At 34.5% G+C, this 15068-nt stretch overlaps 1 protein-coding gene across 1 annotated transcript in view; it reads right to left on the bottom strand.

Annotated features, from left to right (window-relative positions):
- Positions 1–7188, bottom strand: part of LOC121730712 (Down syndrome cell adhesion molecule-like protein Dscam2) — a gene marked incomplete at its 3' end in the record, with an annotated part of 170494 nt that extends 163306 nt beyond the window's left edge. The window contains 2 exon segments of the mRNA XM_042119850.1: positions 1576–1622; positions 7061–7188. Coding sequence (XP_041975784.1) covers positions 1576–1622; positions 7061–7065 — 52 coding nt within the window.
- Positions 7189–15068: the final 7880 nt, after the last annotated feature.

The raw sequence follows: 15068 nt of genomic DNA, 5'->3' as shown, positions 1-15068 counted from the left end.
ACATCACTAAAATCATAAAAATAAACTATCGGGATAATATTATTTTAACCTTACAGAGATAATATTGGGACAGCAAACGCCATCTGTTGCTTATTCATTGAAAATAAAAAAGCTTCTACGGTTACACACAGCATTTAAAATCCTGTGTATTGTTTTGGCGGGGATGTGAAAAACCGAAATCATTTTTTTTTAAACGACTGCACTAGAAGGAATAAAATATTAATATGCTATCTTTTTACGTTTCTTAGGCACACGTTAAAATCATTAGAATAATCTATCAAAGTCATGATATCTACCGACACTTGGGTTTTTACGGGGTGTAACAAAAATAAATGATAATAGCTAAGGGTGTGAATGGGTTCCCTTATATTGACTTCCCTGTTAAAGTAGCAGCGCTGAAAGAGTTTTTTCTTACTTTTATATGGGAAAATTCATGACGATTGCTCACAGAAATCACAAAAAAAATCTCTGTAAGCGCAGCTACTTTCACAGCGATTTCGATAAAGGGTACATACATATATACACACTCGTAGCACCTCGATCAAGGGTATCGCAGACACAATAGATTTTCAATTGTTATGCGGCAGCCGGCTGCCGTTTGGGGATTGATGGGTTAAGTATTATCGCTTTGTTTTGTTACACCCTGTAGTAGCAAAGTAAAGTTTTTACAATATGTTAGGCTAGTTCAGGGGTCACCAAATGCGGACCGCGGTCCGCATCCGGACCGCCTACCCATTGTGTGGGTACCGACCAAATATTTTCGAAGATGAACTTCGTTTAATTGCACCAATTTTACTTAAAACTTCAGACAGATAATTATCAATAAAAATTATCACTTTTCTCATTGATATGTATATAAATACCTTTGTAATTTCTGTAATTATCTTTGTTTAAAAAATATTTTTTTATAAAATATGCAGACCGCCAAGGTCATTCCTTAAAATGGACCCCGAGCGAAACTAATTGGTTAATGGTGACCCCATAAGCCAGGAGCGCACTCAAATACCAGTTGAAATCGGCTCAAGCCGGCTCAAACTGGTTTATACCTATGTATCATGGCGTCTGATGTACACAGTGCAGCCTCGCATAACAAATTAATCAATCCGCTTTCTAGGTCAGCCCCACCCGAACCACCCAACAATAGCTTGACCAGTACGCATTTCAACGCAATTCAACAATTCGAATTATGCGAAATCATTTACCCGCTGCAATAATGAATAATTGGGAAATTAAATTCAAAACTGGGGTTCTATTCTCATTCCTCGAATTACGATTGCAGACTGTCATTCAGGGAGATATTCGACAGTCATGGGCTACTCCTAGTGCGTTAAGGCCAAGAAGACTTCGATGGCGAGTGCAGTGATTTGCTCTTTAATATCACGCTGTTATGTACTGAACTCAACCTGATAAAGATACTTTATGTTACATTATTATACTGTGGCATCCGTTCCAAAAATCAGGACAAAACAAATGCATTGAAATATTATAATATGTGATACTCAATAAATGAAACGAGAGGGTCGTACTACAAAGTTATTGGCGACCAGGGGCGTAGCTATAACAAAGGCGACTCACCGGATAGGAGCAGGAGCACGGCGCATCCGGTGGGCCCCGTTCCGGACCTGCACAATGTAAATCAATATTTATCATAACTGTAAACTCCGGTCACAGTTATTCCACCTCAGAATGTATATTTTGACCCTTATGTTCTCAGCATTAAGGTACAAGTAGAGGTTAAATAACTGAATAAACTTCCTGCGAAACATAGTATTGAGTCTGCATTAATGTTTTAAAAATTATGGACTTTGTTACAACGACAATAGCCGTTATTACAAGCCTTCGTATATTCACACAAATAATGTATTCAATGGATTTTTGTAGCAAATAGATTTAAATAACATAAAAAAGACGAGTTGCACTCCTGGAGTGCCGGCAGAAGTAAAAACTTGATTATTAACGTTGTGCATTATTTTTTTAACCCGTTTTTTATGAAAATCGATTTAAAAAAAATCGATTTTTTAATGAATCGAAACCCTTACAATCGATTAAATTTTTAACCCATATTTTATGAAAATCGATTTTAAAAAAATCGTTTTTTTTTAATTAATCGAAACCCTTACGATTAAAAAATATCGACAATCGAAAACAATCACTTGTTCGATTAATCGATTTCAATGTTGCAACACTACTCTCCAACCGTATTACGGTTTTTCGATCAGCACGAGAATCTGACGCGAGTTTCACAGTTTTTACCATCCCACAAAAGTGCTCAACGCCGGTAAAGAAGTTTGCACTTCAAAAAATACGTATGGCACTCGGGGGCTGCCGATATAAAACTATTGCTTAGCATTTTTCATGAACCTATGCAATGATAATTCGCTATGAATTTCGTTACGGAATTTCTTGATTGGGTAGCCGCGCTCAAAGCCCGCGTTAAAAGCTATGCAGTAGCTTAAAAATTGAAGTGTAGCAAAAATGTTGTTGTTCGGGAGAATCAAAATCGCTTCAATATTAGGACTTTTGTCTGTATTTAACTGAAATACTTCTTATCTATATAAATAAAAATGGATTTTCAATTGTGTTAGTAACGCTAAAACTCGAATACGGCTGAACGGATTGGGCTGATTTTAGTCTTAAAATATTCGTAGAAGTCCAGGGAAGGTTTTAAAGTGACACGAAGTTCACCGGGACAGCTAGTAATATATAAAATTCTCGTGTCACAATGTTAGATAGCGTACTCCTCCGAAACAGCTTTACTGATTTTAACCAAATTTTATATGCATACTCGTATTCAGTGGGTCTGAGAATCGGCTAGTGGGCACTTTTAATATTGATAAGTTCATATTTTGTTTTAATAAATAATAGTAAAATATTACAACTCGAGACTGACGGCAACCATTGTTTGTGCGACGGGATAGCGATGGACGTTGCCATGGTGACATACTTATTTAGTCACTTCAATAAAATAATACGGGCGAAATACTTTATATGGCAAAGAAACGTTTGCCTGGACAGCTAGTATACTTTAAGTTTCAATTTAAACATGTTACACCGGACATAGACTATCAAGAATCACGATAGCCCGTTGATAAACGGAGTACAGACTCTTTTTATATTAATATCTTTTGCACATCTTTAGTATCGGCGGAAAAGAAAACAAAATAGCAGGCTCAGGCACATTTTGCCGCACCGCAGAAAAAAGGCGATTATGTTATTTGTTCTCCTACTCCGCGTTGACAATCTATAATCCTTCCGCTTACGAATATTCGATCGGGTTCTGACGCGATTTAAAAAATGTTTCACCAACCCAAAAAAAATCAATTTTCAAAAGATGATAATAAAAATATTAACATTTTACTTCAGAAAACAAATCCAAAACAAACAGTTGAAGTATATGGTAATATTCGGATTTTACAAGAATAGGAATTTAAGCAAATACATTCTTTCCAACCGCGCTCTTTGCAACTCGTGTTACGGGGTCAGAACTATTTTGTATAACCGTTCGCTAGCTCAACTATTTCAATATTATTTTGGATATAAAATTGTACGTCGGATTTTGGATTAAAGGCATTATAAAATGGTTGGGATGGGATTATTCAAACTTCAGATAGTACAATAGTAACTAATAATATTACTGTCAGTTCTTCCGCGTAACAACAGTATTTCACGATAGTCGTAATGTACGACCACCGTGATATAACGATAAAAAGTAAATAATGTCATTTCTCGGAGCGTTTCTCTATGAATATGCCAAATTTTATCAAAAATTTTCTGCTTATCCCTAAGCCTATATTTTGATACAAATAATTGCTTTTCTTTTTCTATTCTCATAATAAGTATCGTATAAAATCTTAACCAAATTGAATTTTAATTTTAATATATTTGTTACTTTGCTGTCTGACGACCTCTGTGGCTCAGTGCGTTGGTAGCTCAAGCCGGGGGTCGCGGGTTCGAATCCCGCCGACGGAACAAAAAGTTTTCAATGTTCCCGGGTCTGGATGTGTATTAAATATGTGTATGATATACATTTTTTTTTTATGAAATAAGGGGGCAAACGAGCAATCGGGTCACCTGATGGAAAGCAACTTCCGTCGCCCATGGACACTCGCAGCATCAGAGGAGCTGCAGGTGCGTTGCCGGCCTTTTAAGAGGGAATAGGGTAATATGGGAGGGTAGGGAAGGGAAGGGAATAGGGGAGGGTAGGGAAGGGAAGGGAATAGGATAGGGGATTGGGCCTCCGGTAAACTCACTCACTCGGCGAAACACAGCGCAAGCGCTGTTTCACGCCGGTTTTCTGTGAGAACGTGGTATTTCTCCGGTCGAGCCGGCCCATTTGTGCCGAAGCATGGCTCTCCCACGTATTAAATATGATATAATAAAAATCTTAAATATATGTATAGTATAAAAGTATGAAATATATTTCCGTTGTCTGGTACCTGTAACACAAGTCCTTTAGGTACTTAGCACGGGGCCAGACTGACGTGGTGTGAAGCGTCCATAGATATTATTATTATTATTTGCTCGAATTATGACGGCGACGTCTTACCCCCTTAGTTCTTCTTCAATCCAATTAAAAATGTCACTTGTGTGACAGGAACAAAACACTGTATTTAGTAATACAGTGTTGTTGTTGAATAGTTTCAAAGCTTATACAACGTTTATTAGTAAAGGGGTTATTGTTTTATTTTCTGTTAAGTCGTAATAACTCCCGTTTTACTATTTCGCTACTGAACCCTAAAAATCAATACTTTAATATCGAGATAGTTTGGCTCAGTTTAAAAGTTTTTCTTCCTGTTTTACATAAGATATTCTAAGCGAGGCAGATGAATTCCATAATAAATAAAGCACTCTTTAAACTTTAAACTTTCCGAACTTTTAATCTCGTGAAGCAAAAGTTTATGGAAGTTTCACACAATACTGAAACTGAAATCAGGTTAATCTATGAACAATAGGGTGTAAGTTTGTGCCTATTCTAACGGGCTTAGTCTAACAGCTTAGCTGAGCTTTGATTCTAAGTTTGTAACTGTCATTAGCTTAGCTAGACACTTGGCGGAATAGTTTATGTTACAGTTTATATTGCAACGTGACGAAGTGATACGTTGCGGATTAGCTATGTCATTCAAAAATAAACTTTATTTGCTACACAAATAGATGCAAATTGAATAAACTACATATTCCTCGTCAGCGGTGTGAGCTGGTTTTACCAATTTTGAATTGAATCACCTCATCACGTTGCAATGTGAACTGACCCTTAGAAAATGTTGTGACTGTAATTACTTCAGTTTAGCTGATTGTTGATGACTAGAATGTTATAAGTCTGTTGTAGTGAAAAGTCCTGCGGTATTGTGCACTTTTTGGGTGGGTAAATCACATTAGCACTCATTATCTGATCGTATTGGTAAGAAAGACCCGTTATTCTTTATCTTGAGTTATTTACAGACATAACGAAAATCTCTTAAATGTTTTTAAATCATGAAGTCGCAATTAAAAAACACTTTGTGGCAAATTACATAAAAATCGGTGCAGAAGTAACAGAGCGTATTCGATTCAAAAAATATATCTATAACTTTTAAACAGATAAAAAAATAAATTAATCGAAAAATCATTTTTTTTTTTGCTAATACCACAAAAAATATTATGATTGTTTAAAGTAACTAATCAAATATTTTTTAAATTAAACTAGGTAGTTACCAAAAATATAACTGTAAGAACCATCTAGATTCATAAGTTTACTAGCTGTTCCGGTGAACTTCGTGTCACTTTAAAACTAACTTCCTTGGACTTCTATGAATATTTTAAGACTAAAATTAGCCCAATTCGTTCAGCCGTTTTCGAGTTTTAGCGTTACTAACACAATTGAAAAAAAAATGCAATTTATAAAACAATAAATATATATATATATATTTATTTATTATATGTATAACATATTATACTCTATTCTATTAAATACACATATATATTAAAAAAAAAAAAAAAATGTCCATGGCGTGATGGACCACAATTAATTAAAATTCATAATATTATTTCAATTATCCTTGGTGCGAAAAATCTAAATAATAAAATAACAAAAAAAGGATATGGACGAACAGTCCATAGTCGGCCCCAATTTAATAATAAAAAAAAAAAAAAAAAAAACAATTGAAAATCCATTTTTATATATATAGATGTGATGCATTGTGACAAACAGAGGTACAATGGCGTCTATGACACTACATAAACTTCAGGGATGAAACCCTAAAAACCATAGCATAGTATTGAGGGTTCCGTTGTTGAAAGATAATAATAATAATAATATCTATGGACGCTTCACACCACGTCAGTCTGGCCTCGTAAGTACCTGAAGGTACGGGAATTGTTACGGGTACCAGACAACGGAAATATATTTAATCACTTTTATACTAAACATAATATATTTAAGATTTTTATTATTTGATATAGGTACATATTTAATACACATCCATGACCCACAACTTTGAAAACTTTTTGTTCCGTTGGCGGGATTCGAACCCGCGATCCCCGGCTTGAGCTATCAACAGCCCACCAACTAAGCCACAGAGGTCGTCAAGATGACGAGAAACATTTAAAGAAAGGAATTTAACTACTCATAATAAATTGTTTCAAACGCTAAGCTCGCTAAGTTTGTTACAACTCGCTAGATACAAACTTCTCACAAACATTAAGAAACATTTAGTTTAATTACATTTAGTTAGGTTAAATGGAATTAAATTAGTATGTACGAATGTAAAACAGAATTAACAATTAATTGAATAATGTTTTTATAATTTAATGTGATAAATATTATTTTATCAACAAATTAAAGTCACATGTTGTAAAATTATAAAATTGTATACTAAATGAATAAAAAATATTATACAAAACTTTTTTACTTGTGAATTAATAAATGTTATGAAATATTTCATAACATTTATTAATTCACAAGTAAAAAAGTTTTGTACTTTTTTTTTGCTTTGGTGCTTTTTTTTTTTTTTTTTTTTTTTAATAATTTGACTGTTTTGGTGCTTAAAAAAAAACAATCATAAATAGAAGATTTTTTTCTTACCTCATGTTTCCAAAAGTTTCACTTTCAAAATGTCATCACGCAATCACTCAGTCACAAAATCATTCGTAGCCGCTACGACGCTACGAAGCTACGAGGCTACGAGGCTACGAGGCTACGCCGTAGCACGACCGCTCGCGAGAACAATGAGTAGACGAATGGCGGGAGATGTGCTACGCGCCACAGAGCAACGAAACACAGAAGCTCAACACGCAGCATGCCAGCTAGCCTACCGAAAACCACACTACCATGATTTGTGATACGACCTTTGCATCGGTTTTAGGCATAATTGAATGAACCGAATTCGGGAATTCATTTTCCTTTGTTTCATTACGGCGTATGAATTTTACAGTTTAAATTGTATAATGCGATTAAATATGAGTTTATTTGAATAGTCATTGTTTTGTTTGTATTATTTGATAGCATTTAGTAATAGCAATTCAAAAACTATTTGTTGCTAATTATACTAGAGATCGCTCAATGGTCGAAGAAATTCGACATTAGTTTCAACGATATTAGGACTACTACCTATATTTTGTAAAAATATTGACTTTATCATTTTTTTAACTCTTGTCTCTGGGACTTAGCTGATCTCAGACTGGCCGCGTAAGCATTATCTAATAGTATCTTAGATTCAATAAAAAAAAACTATAATCCATTTTCAATTTGTCAACTTGCGATGCACTCCTTCACCATATAAACTATAACTGTGCAAAATTTCATGCACGTACGTTACCCCATTTTTCGTAAAAAGGGTTACAAAGTTTTTCGCTTGGGTATTAATATATAGATAACAATCAAAATAATTTGACTTTACAAAACATAATGTTTCGTATTGAAACTGGATTTAGTTAATTTTGATCCTATTTTGAGGATACTGAATGAAATGCAATTTATATGAACTTTTGCATATTAGTTTTGTAACAAAGGAACAGCATTACAGTGCACAAAGAGAAAATGGACGATACAAGAATATGACGACTACCGCCTACCAATTAACAAAAATAAAAATAATTAAAACGCCTATAAAAATTACATAGCAACAACATGATTTTCAGAAACAAAAAACCTAAATTAACATTAATAAGATTTAGGCGCTGCAACACATAGTAAGCAAAAGTATTTTTCCAATACTATTGATGAAACGAACAACAAAATATAAAGTAGATAAAAATACTGAAATAATTAAAAATGTAAAACAAAACCAATAAAGTGTGTTTGTTTGAAACACAGCTGATAAACGCCGGTCGCTGGCAACTGGCGAACAAATCCCACGAGGACAGATCTTACCTCGCGGGGAACAGCACAGACTATTCATTCAGAACAGAAAACATATTTATGATACTACTTTACCTTCTTAATAAAATTGTATGTTGTATTTGTATTCTTATTAAAATTGTAAAATATAATTTTACAGCGTGTATTTTAGGTACTCTGTCTTTCTCTGCCATGTGGCGTTTCCAGTTAGTAGACAAAGATAAGCGAATATTATTTAGTTGTTAGTAGTGTGTTAGATTTTTGTAGCCTTTTAACGAAATGAAAATTTTTCAAAATTTACAAGTATGAAAATTTACATAGCTATAATAATGAATAGCATTAAAGGTACTATTTTTTTTCGTTTGTCGTTCTATTTGTTATTGTTATGATGATAAGAAAGGTTTATGACAAAATATGATAAGTATTTTTAGTTTGTATATTATTGCAAAAGTTAAAATGACTTTGAAAAATTAAAAAATATATTTTACATAATATAAAAAAAATGCAAAATATCATTACTAAACTCTACCGAATTCCATGTATATTAACAGCGAATATTTATTTAAATCAACTCTATTGCCTCTCAGAGACAATCTGCTCGTAGGTAACTGTGAAACTTGTTATATTTGCATGCTCTACGCACAGTATCGGCCGCCTAGCGGTTGTACGACACTTCAACTTCTTTATATTTACTGATACTTTTCCGACTTTGCGCTTCTATTTACATTATCGTTTTTTCAGTCAGTGAGTTCTTTCTCAATGTTCATTGAATTTGGGCGATGAATTGAAATTTGGCAAAGAATAATTGATTTATGTTATTCGTTTCACTTTTGAAATTTCGTATTTCTAGGGTTAATAAAAAATGATAACAGCCAACAGGATAATATAAAAAAATCAAAAGTAAAAAATATCCTATGTCTTTTCCTGGGACTCAAAGTATCTCCATACAAAATTTTAGCAAAATCGATTCATTGGTTTGGACGAGAAGAGGTAACAGACAGACACATAGACACAGCATCGCATTCGCATTTATACTATTATAAGTAATTAGTAAGTATGAATGTGGAATAGAGCTCTCCGGCTATTGGTTATTTGATGACAATTTTTTGTTCTAGTTACGGTGCCCGGTTTAATTAATAATATTAATTATTAAAACGAGACTTAGCTACGGAGTGATTCAATAATGCCCAATTATGTGCGCAGTACACTAGAGTAATTACACTAATAAAAGAGAAGACAGAAGCAACCAGCCAAAGATTAGGAAAAGGGACAAAATTACTATCCGAGTCATGGATCAACTAACCAAACTTGAAAACAACGTTTTTCAACGTGGGAATCGAACCCATGATTAGGTAAAGATCAGTCACGCTCTCAACCACTGGACCATTGGCATTATCTTAAACATATGAAAAGATCACTGATAATTTCACGGGGAAATAAAGAGATTATCCTCAATGGGATCTCAACAGGTGGATTAGAGTATCCGAGCCAAGATTTTATCCGAACTCGAGACAAAATATTGAAGCTTGCTTTGGTGTTAGCATTTTCTACGAAATCCATAATAATATTTGGGAAGGATTGTCTGTTTGTTACCTCACACCTATACGCTACAACCCAAGCGATGGAACTAAAATTTTAAGATATTATTGAAAATTCTTCGGTAGTAATAACAAAGAAGAAATCAAACAGGACTTCAGGTAAAATCATAAAGTTAATATACCTAGCGGAATAGAGCAACAATCTCGAGCTGTCAAACGAAACCGAAATTGGTTCACATCTGCGTGTAAAAATATGTGTATGTATACACTTACACAAGCATGATTGAAGATGAATTCTATGAGATTAAATTGTCAACGTCCCGATAAGTGCTGACTGGACGTCAAAAAATAGTTCTGCTCATGTAACACACATCTCTTTTTACCACGCAGTGTTACTGATAGTGACATCTCGCTTGCTCAGGCCTTTGTTTTTCTATATTAACTTTATAGGTAAAATGGAATGCTCTGAGATTATTTTACAGAATCTCAATTACGGTAGGTCACGTTTTTATAAGCAGACCACAACAAAGCTAAGTCCTTTATAAGAGTTGAGCTACACTGTTTCGTTGCGTTGTCGTAGCGTCAACGTTGTATATTATATTATGCAAAATTGATGCGTTGCCAGATACGATAGGTACGGATTGACGGAGAAGAATAGCGGGGTGCTCGGCATTGGCTGATACTATTGTGGTGCAACCATTCTGCAATATTTCATTTTTATAATATTGCTTTGAATTGCAACGTCGCATCGCAGCGTTTACGCAACGCAGATACAGCATACGATGTTTAGCGTAACATTAAATCTTACTTTCCTAAAAAACATTCAACAATTAGTATTTTTTTAATTGGCTACCTGTTGATATTGGCCTAAATCCTTCGATCGTGGATTCTTGGAAATCTATTGTTATTCTATTGTGTCTCGCTCACTGATGAGCTTACGGGTCGCGACAGGACATATTTTATAATTGTTATTCTGTTGCGAAAACACAACGTATCATGTGATCTCGGCGTAATCGCGACACAATTCGGACCAGCGGTATGCGGCCTGCACTGAGATGAAATTCCTCTCTCCACACCAATTTGTATGCCCGGTATTTAGAATATAACTGTGCCGTATATTCGGGACGTCTCTCAAAGTTAACGTCTGTTATGGTAAGAGGCTCTTGAAAAGTATTTTAAGGCAGGTCCCATGTCAATGATAAGGTAGCCTTATCATATTCATCAGCCGTATTGGTAGGTAGGTACGTCTTTACGCAAAAATACGCATATAATTGGCAAATAAACAGAGTAATAAATGTTTTTAGGGAGCCCCAAAAACTAGAAAAAACCTTTAGACTGTGTTTAACGTTAATTACCTTCTTTTAACACTCTAAATTCAAATTAAACGTAACAAAGGACTGAGTCGGTAATAAATTTTAAACAACTTCGTGTCTTCAGATGAAAAAGGCTTTCAAAATCGATTAACTCACAACTTTAATTCACGAAATTGCCTCCAGTTGTACCGGCACAGGGATAAGTGCTTCAAACTTGTTAGCTCTGGCGAAATCGTGATACTAATACTATCTCGCTCACTCCTACGTCAATGTGAGTGGGACAGCACATGAGAAGTTTAATTATTGAAGAAGTGTTGATAGGATAGGCGACAGTAAGTAGAAAATGCATATACGATTATTTTTTGCGAGCTTGCAAACAAGGTGTTTTCAAAATTAATTTCATATTCCGTTTTGACACAAAATGCCAGGCTTCAGCATGCTGCCAGAACTATGTGCCATGTTATCCAAATTATGATTTATACTGTCGGTTTCATTTGGAGTGATGACCGTTTCGCATTCATGTGTTATTCCTATAAAAATCCTTTCAGGTCTATAATAGGAAACGTATATATATTTTTATACTTTTATAAGGAAATATATTGTAATAGTACCTAAATGTAGGCTAAAATACATCTTATTCTGTTTTAGATTGGGTTATTTTACCCCACTGTCTCCTATATTAAAATATTTCATAACTTTAATCTTAAAAAATGATACAGAAAAAAATGTCGGGATGGAATCACGTTAGTGCGTGCTAAGAGATTAATAGGCTCTATGCTTGCGTTTTAATCTATTAAAGTTTTTTCAATTAAAAGCTGAAGCGTTTTCATTTTACCATTTTATTTGATTCCAGATGTCGCCCGCAACTCTGTTCGTTTATTACCTCGAAACTGTCATTTTTGCGGGATAAAAAGTATCCTATATGTTTGTCCTTTCCTGAGACTCAAAATATCATATATGATATTGAATGTACCGTAACTTCTTGGTGGAACTACACTTGATGATGATTTTTCGAAACCGGTCCTGTAAAACATAATTGTTAATTAATAAAAGTGGAAAAAGTGCATGAAAAGTTAGTCACTTATGATATTAATATGGATGTATGAATTCTAAATTTGTCATCAAAAATTGCAAGTCCACTATTTTGGGTAGACAACCATATTGGCTTCCAAAGGATGTCACATAATATATTTTACATACTATCTAAACTACATAGAGTCCTATATCAAATTTCCATTCTATACGTTTGGTAATTCAATTGAGGATATTTTGCTTGCTTCGTAGTCTAGATTGAACTTCAGGAATCCACCCTAACATAATATATTTCACTATCTTATATATGAAATTCTCTTGTCACAATGTTAGGCTGCGTCACTACGCAGTACTCCTGCGAATCGCCTTTACTAATTTTAACCAAATTTTATATGCATATTCAGTGGGTCCAAGAATCAGCTACTGGGTACCATTTCTATTGATAAGTGCATTTGTTGAATAAATAATAGTAAATTATTACAACTCGAGACTGACGGCGACTATTGTTTGTGCGACGGGACGTATACGTTTTTTTTTTTTTTTTAACGGCCCCTACTAGCGATGTACGTTGTCATGGTGATATAGTTATTTAGTCACTTCAATAAAATTATATGGGAGAAATAAGGTGCATTGGGGTAACTTCGGAAGAAAAAAAAAATGGGGATATTCCGAAAATGGCAAATAATTACCAAACAGAAACTAATTTTGAGCTCTGGCTACATTAACCGAGACGCCAATTTAATCACCTCCCCCACTTCCTTTCCCTCGAGCCGTCAGCCGGCAGTGTATGTGCGCTAAGTTCATTTTTTCGCGCCAAGTGCAATTTTATGATTTTTTTGGGATTATCGAAATTATCGAAATTACCCCGTATTTTTTTACACAGAAATTAGGTAAGTTACGTAATATTTTGTTTGTTTTAAAGAAGCTTTGACGTTTTTTGCTTTCCTAAGAATAGGTTATGTTGCTCTAGCTATGATTTTTAATAAACATTCGAAATAACCCCAGTGGGGTAAATTTGTTAACGAAATTTCCCCAAAAATTTTTTCATAGTCTTTTGCAGGGGTGCGCAACATAATATAATATTCCGATTTGATGGTCCTAAAATATGGATTGTTCTATTTGTAGGACAAGGTTACTCTTGAATTATATAACTATAATAACCTATCATTATACAAAAAAACAGCTTATTAGGGTACCGTTTTAGTCGTTTTAGTTCACTAATCAACAAAACTTAGTTGACTACGGAACCCTAAAACGCACCCCTAACCAGCTGATTTTCTGTATATTGATAGGTTAATAGTTCTATCTCTGTTAGCTACCACTTTCGTTGGCTTTTTTATTGTTCTTATTCTATTTATTTCTTTGCTCCAAATGTTGAGGACATCTGCATCCCCGATGGGGTAATTTCGAAAATTTTTCGGTACAAAACTTAGTTTGGTGTCTTCTATGGCGTGTATGCACAATGTTTTTGTATGGGGTAAAATAGAATAAAAATAAATATGTGCCTTAAATGTATTATTACATTAGGTCGTGTTTCGGCTGATATTCGAAATTACCCCTTGAGTATTCGAAATTACCCATAAAAAGTAGAAATAGGGTTATATTTTAAAGGGGTACTTATATCAGAATCCGTAAATACTTTTGAACTAAAAAATATACAATTCACATGGAAATATGTTTATTATACCTAAAATGTTACAGTTATAGGTAACAATATATATAAAGTCGTCTTCTAAACTTGAAACAATGACACAATATACTCACTCTTCCAAAAACTTTACGAGATTGCCCCAATGCACCTTACTTTATATGGCAAAGAAACGTTTGCCGGGACAGCTAGTAATATTTAAAGACTTTTAATACTGAGGCCAAGGGCAAGATTAACGGTATGATTTATTCTCAAATGTGCACTGTTACATCAACTTGCATTCTGGCCAACCAGCTGCCTTACTCTTATCAGAATCAGGGCTTGTACCATGAAACTGTTTTGAGACTCAAACAATCGGACGAGAACACCACCTCCTACTCTAACAAACGTGAAATGACGTCATTAGAGCAGGACGCAGCATTTTCGTCCGATTGTTTGAGTCTCAAAACGGTTTCGTAGTAGGCCTAGGTTTTGAGACTCAATTCGACTCGATTCTTCGATTCTCGAGAATCGAATCAGCTCGATCTCAAAACTTTTGCTACTTCTGACAGCGCTAATCGTACTGCAGCTCAATTTTGAACTAATTCGATCTCAACGGTTTTTTACACTTTAAGGTACGCGCACAGTTTGTTGGCGCGTGCCGGGGCTTGCCGGGGCTTGCCGGGGTGGATATTATTTAATATTATTACAGCACACTATTGCCGGGCCGGACCGCATCGCATTGACGGATTTTGAGTACTTTGGATAGCTCCAGTGTGACCACTCTTAAATCACTCGATATAAGGTGCATTGGGGCAATCTCGTAAAGTTTTTGGAAGAGTGAGTATATTGTGTCATTGTTTCAAGTTTAGAAAACGAATTTGTATATATTGTTACCTATAACTGTAACATTTTAGTTATAATAAACATATTTCCATATTTCCATGTGAATTGTATATTTTTTAGTTCAAAAGTATTTACGGATTCTGATGTAACTACCCCTTTAAAATATAACCCTATTTCTACTTTTCATGGGTAATTTCGAATACTCAAGGGGTAATTTCGAATATCAGCCGAAACACGACCTAATGTAATAATACATTTAAGGCACATATTTATTTTTATTCTATTTTACCCCATACAAAAACATTGTGCATACAAGCCATAGAAGACACCAAACTAAGTTTTGTACCGAAAAATTTTCGAAATTACCCCATCGGGGATGCAGATGTCCTCAACATTTG

This window comes from Aricia agestis, chromosome 9 (genome assembly GCF_905147365.1).
Source record: "Aricia agestis chromosome 9, ilAriAges1.1, whole genome shotgun sequence".
Lineage (NCBI taxonomy): Eukaryota > Metazoa > Arthropoda > Insecta > Lepidoptera > Lycaenidae > Aricia > Aricia agestis.
Note: the sequence above shows the minus strand (reverse complement) of the source record. Positions and strands in the feature narration are given on the sequence as shown.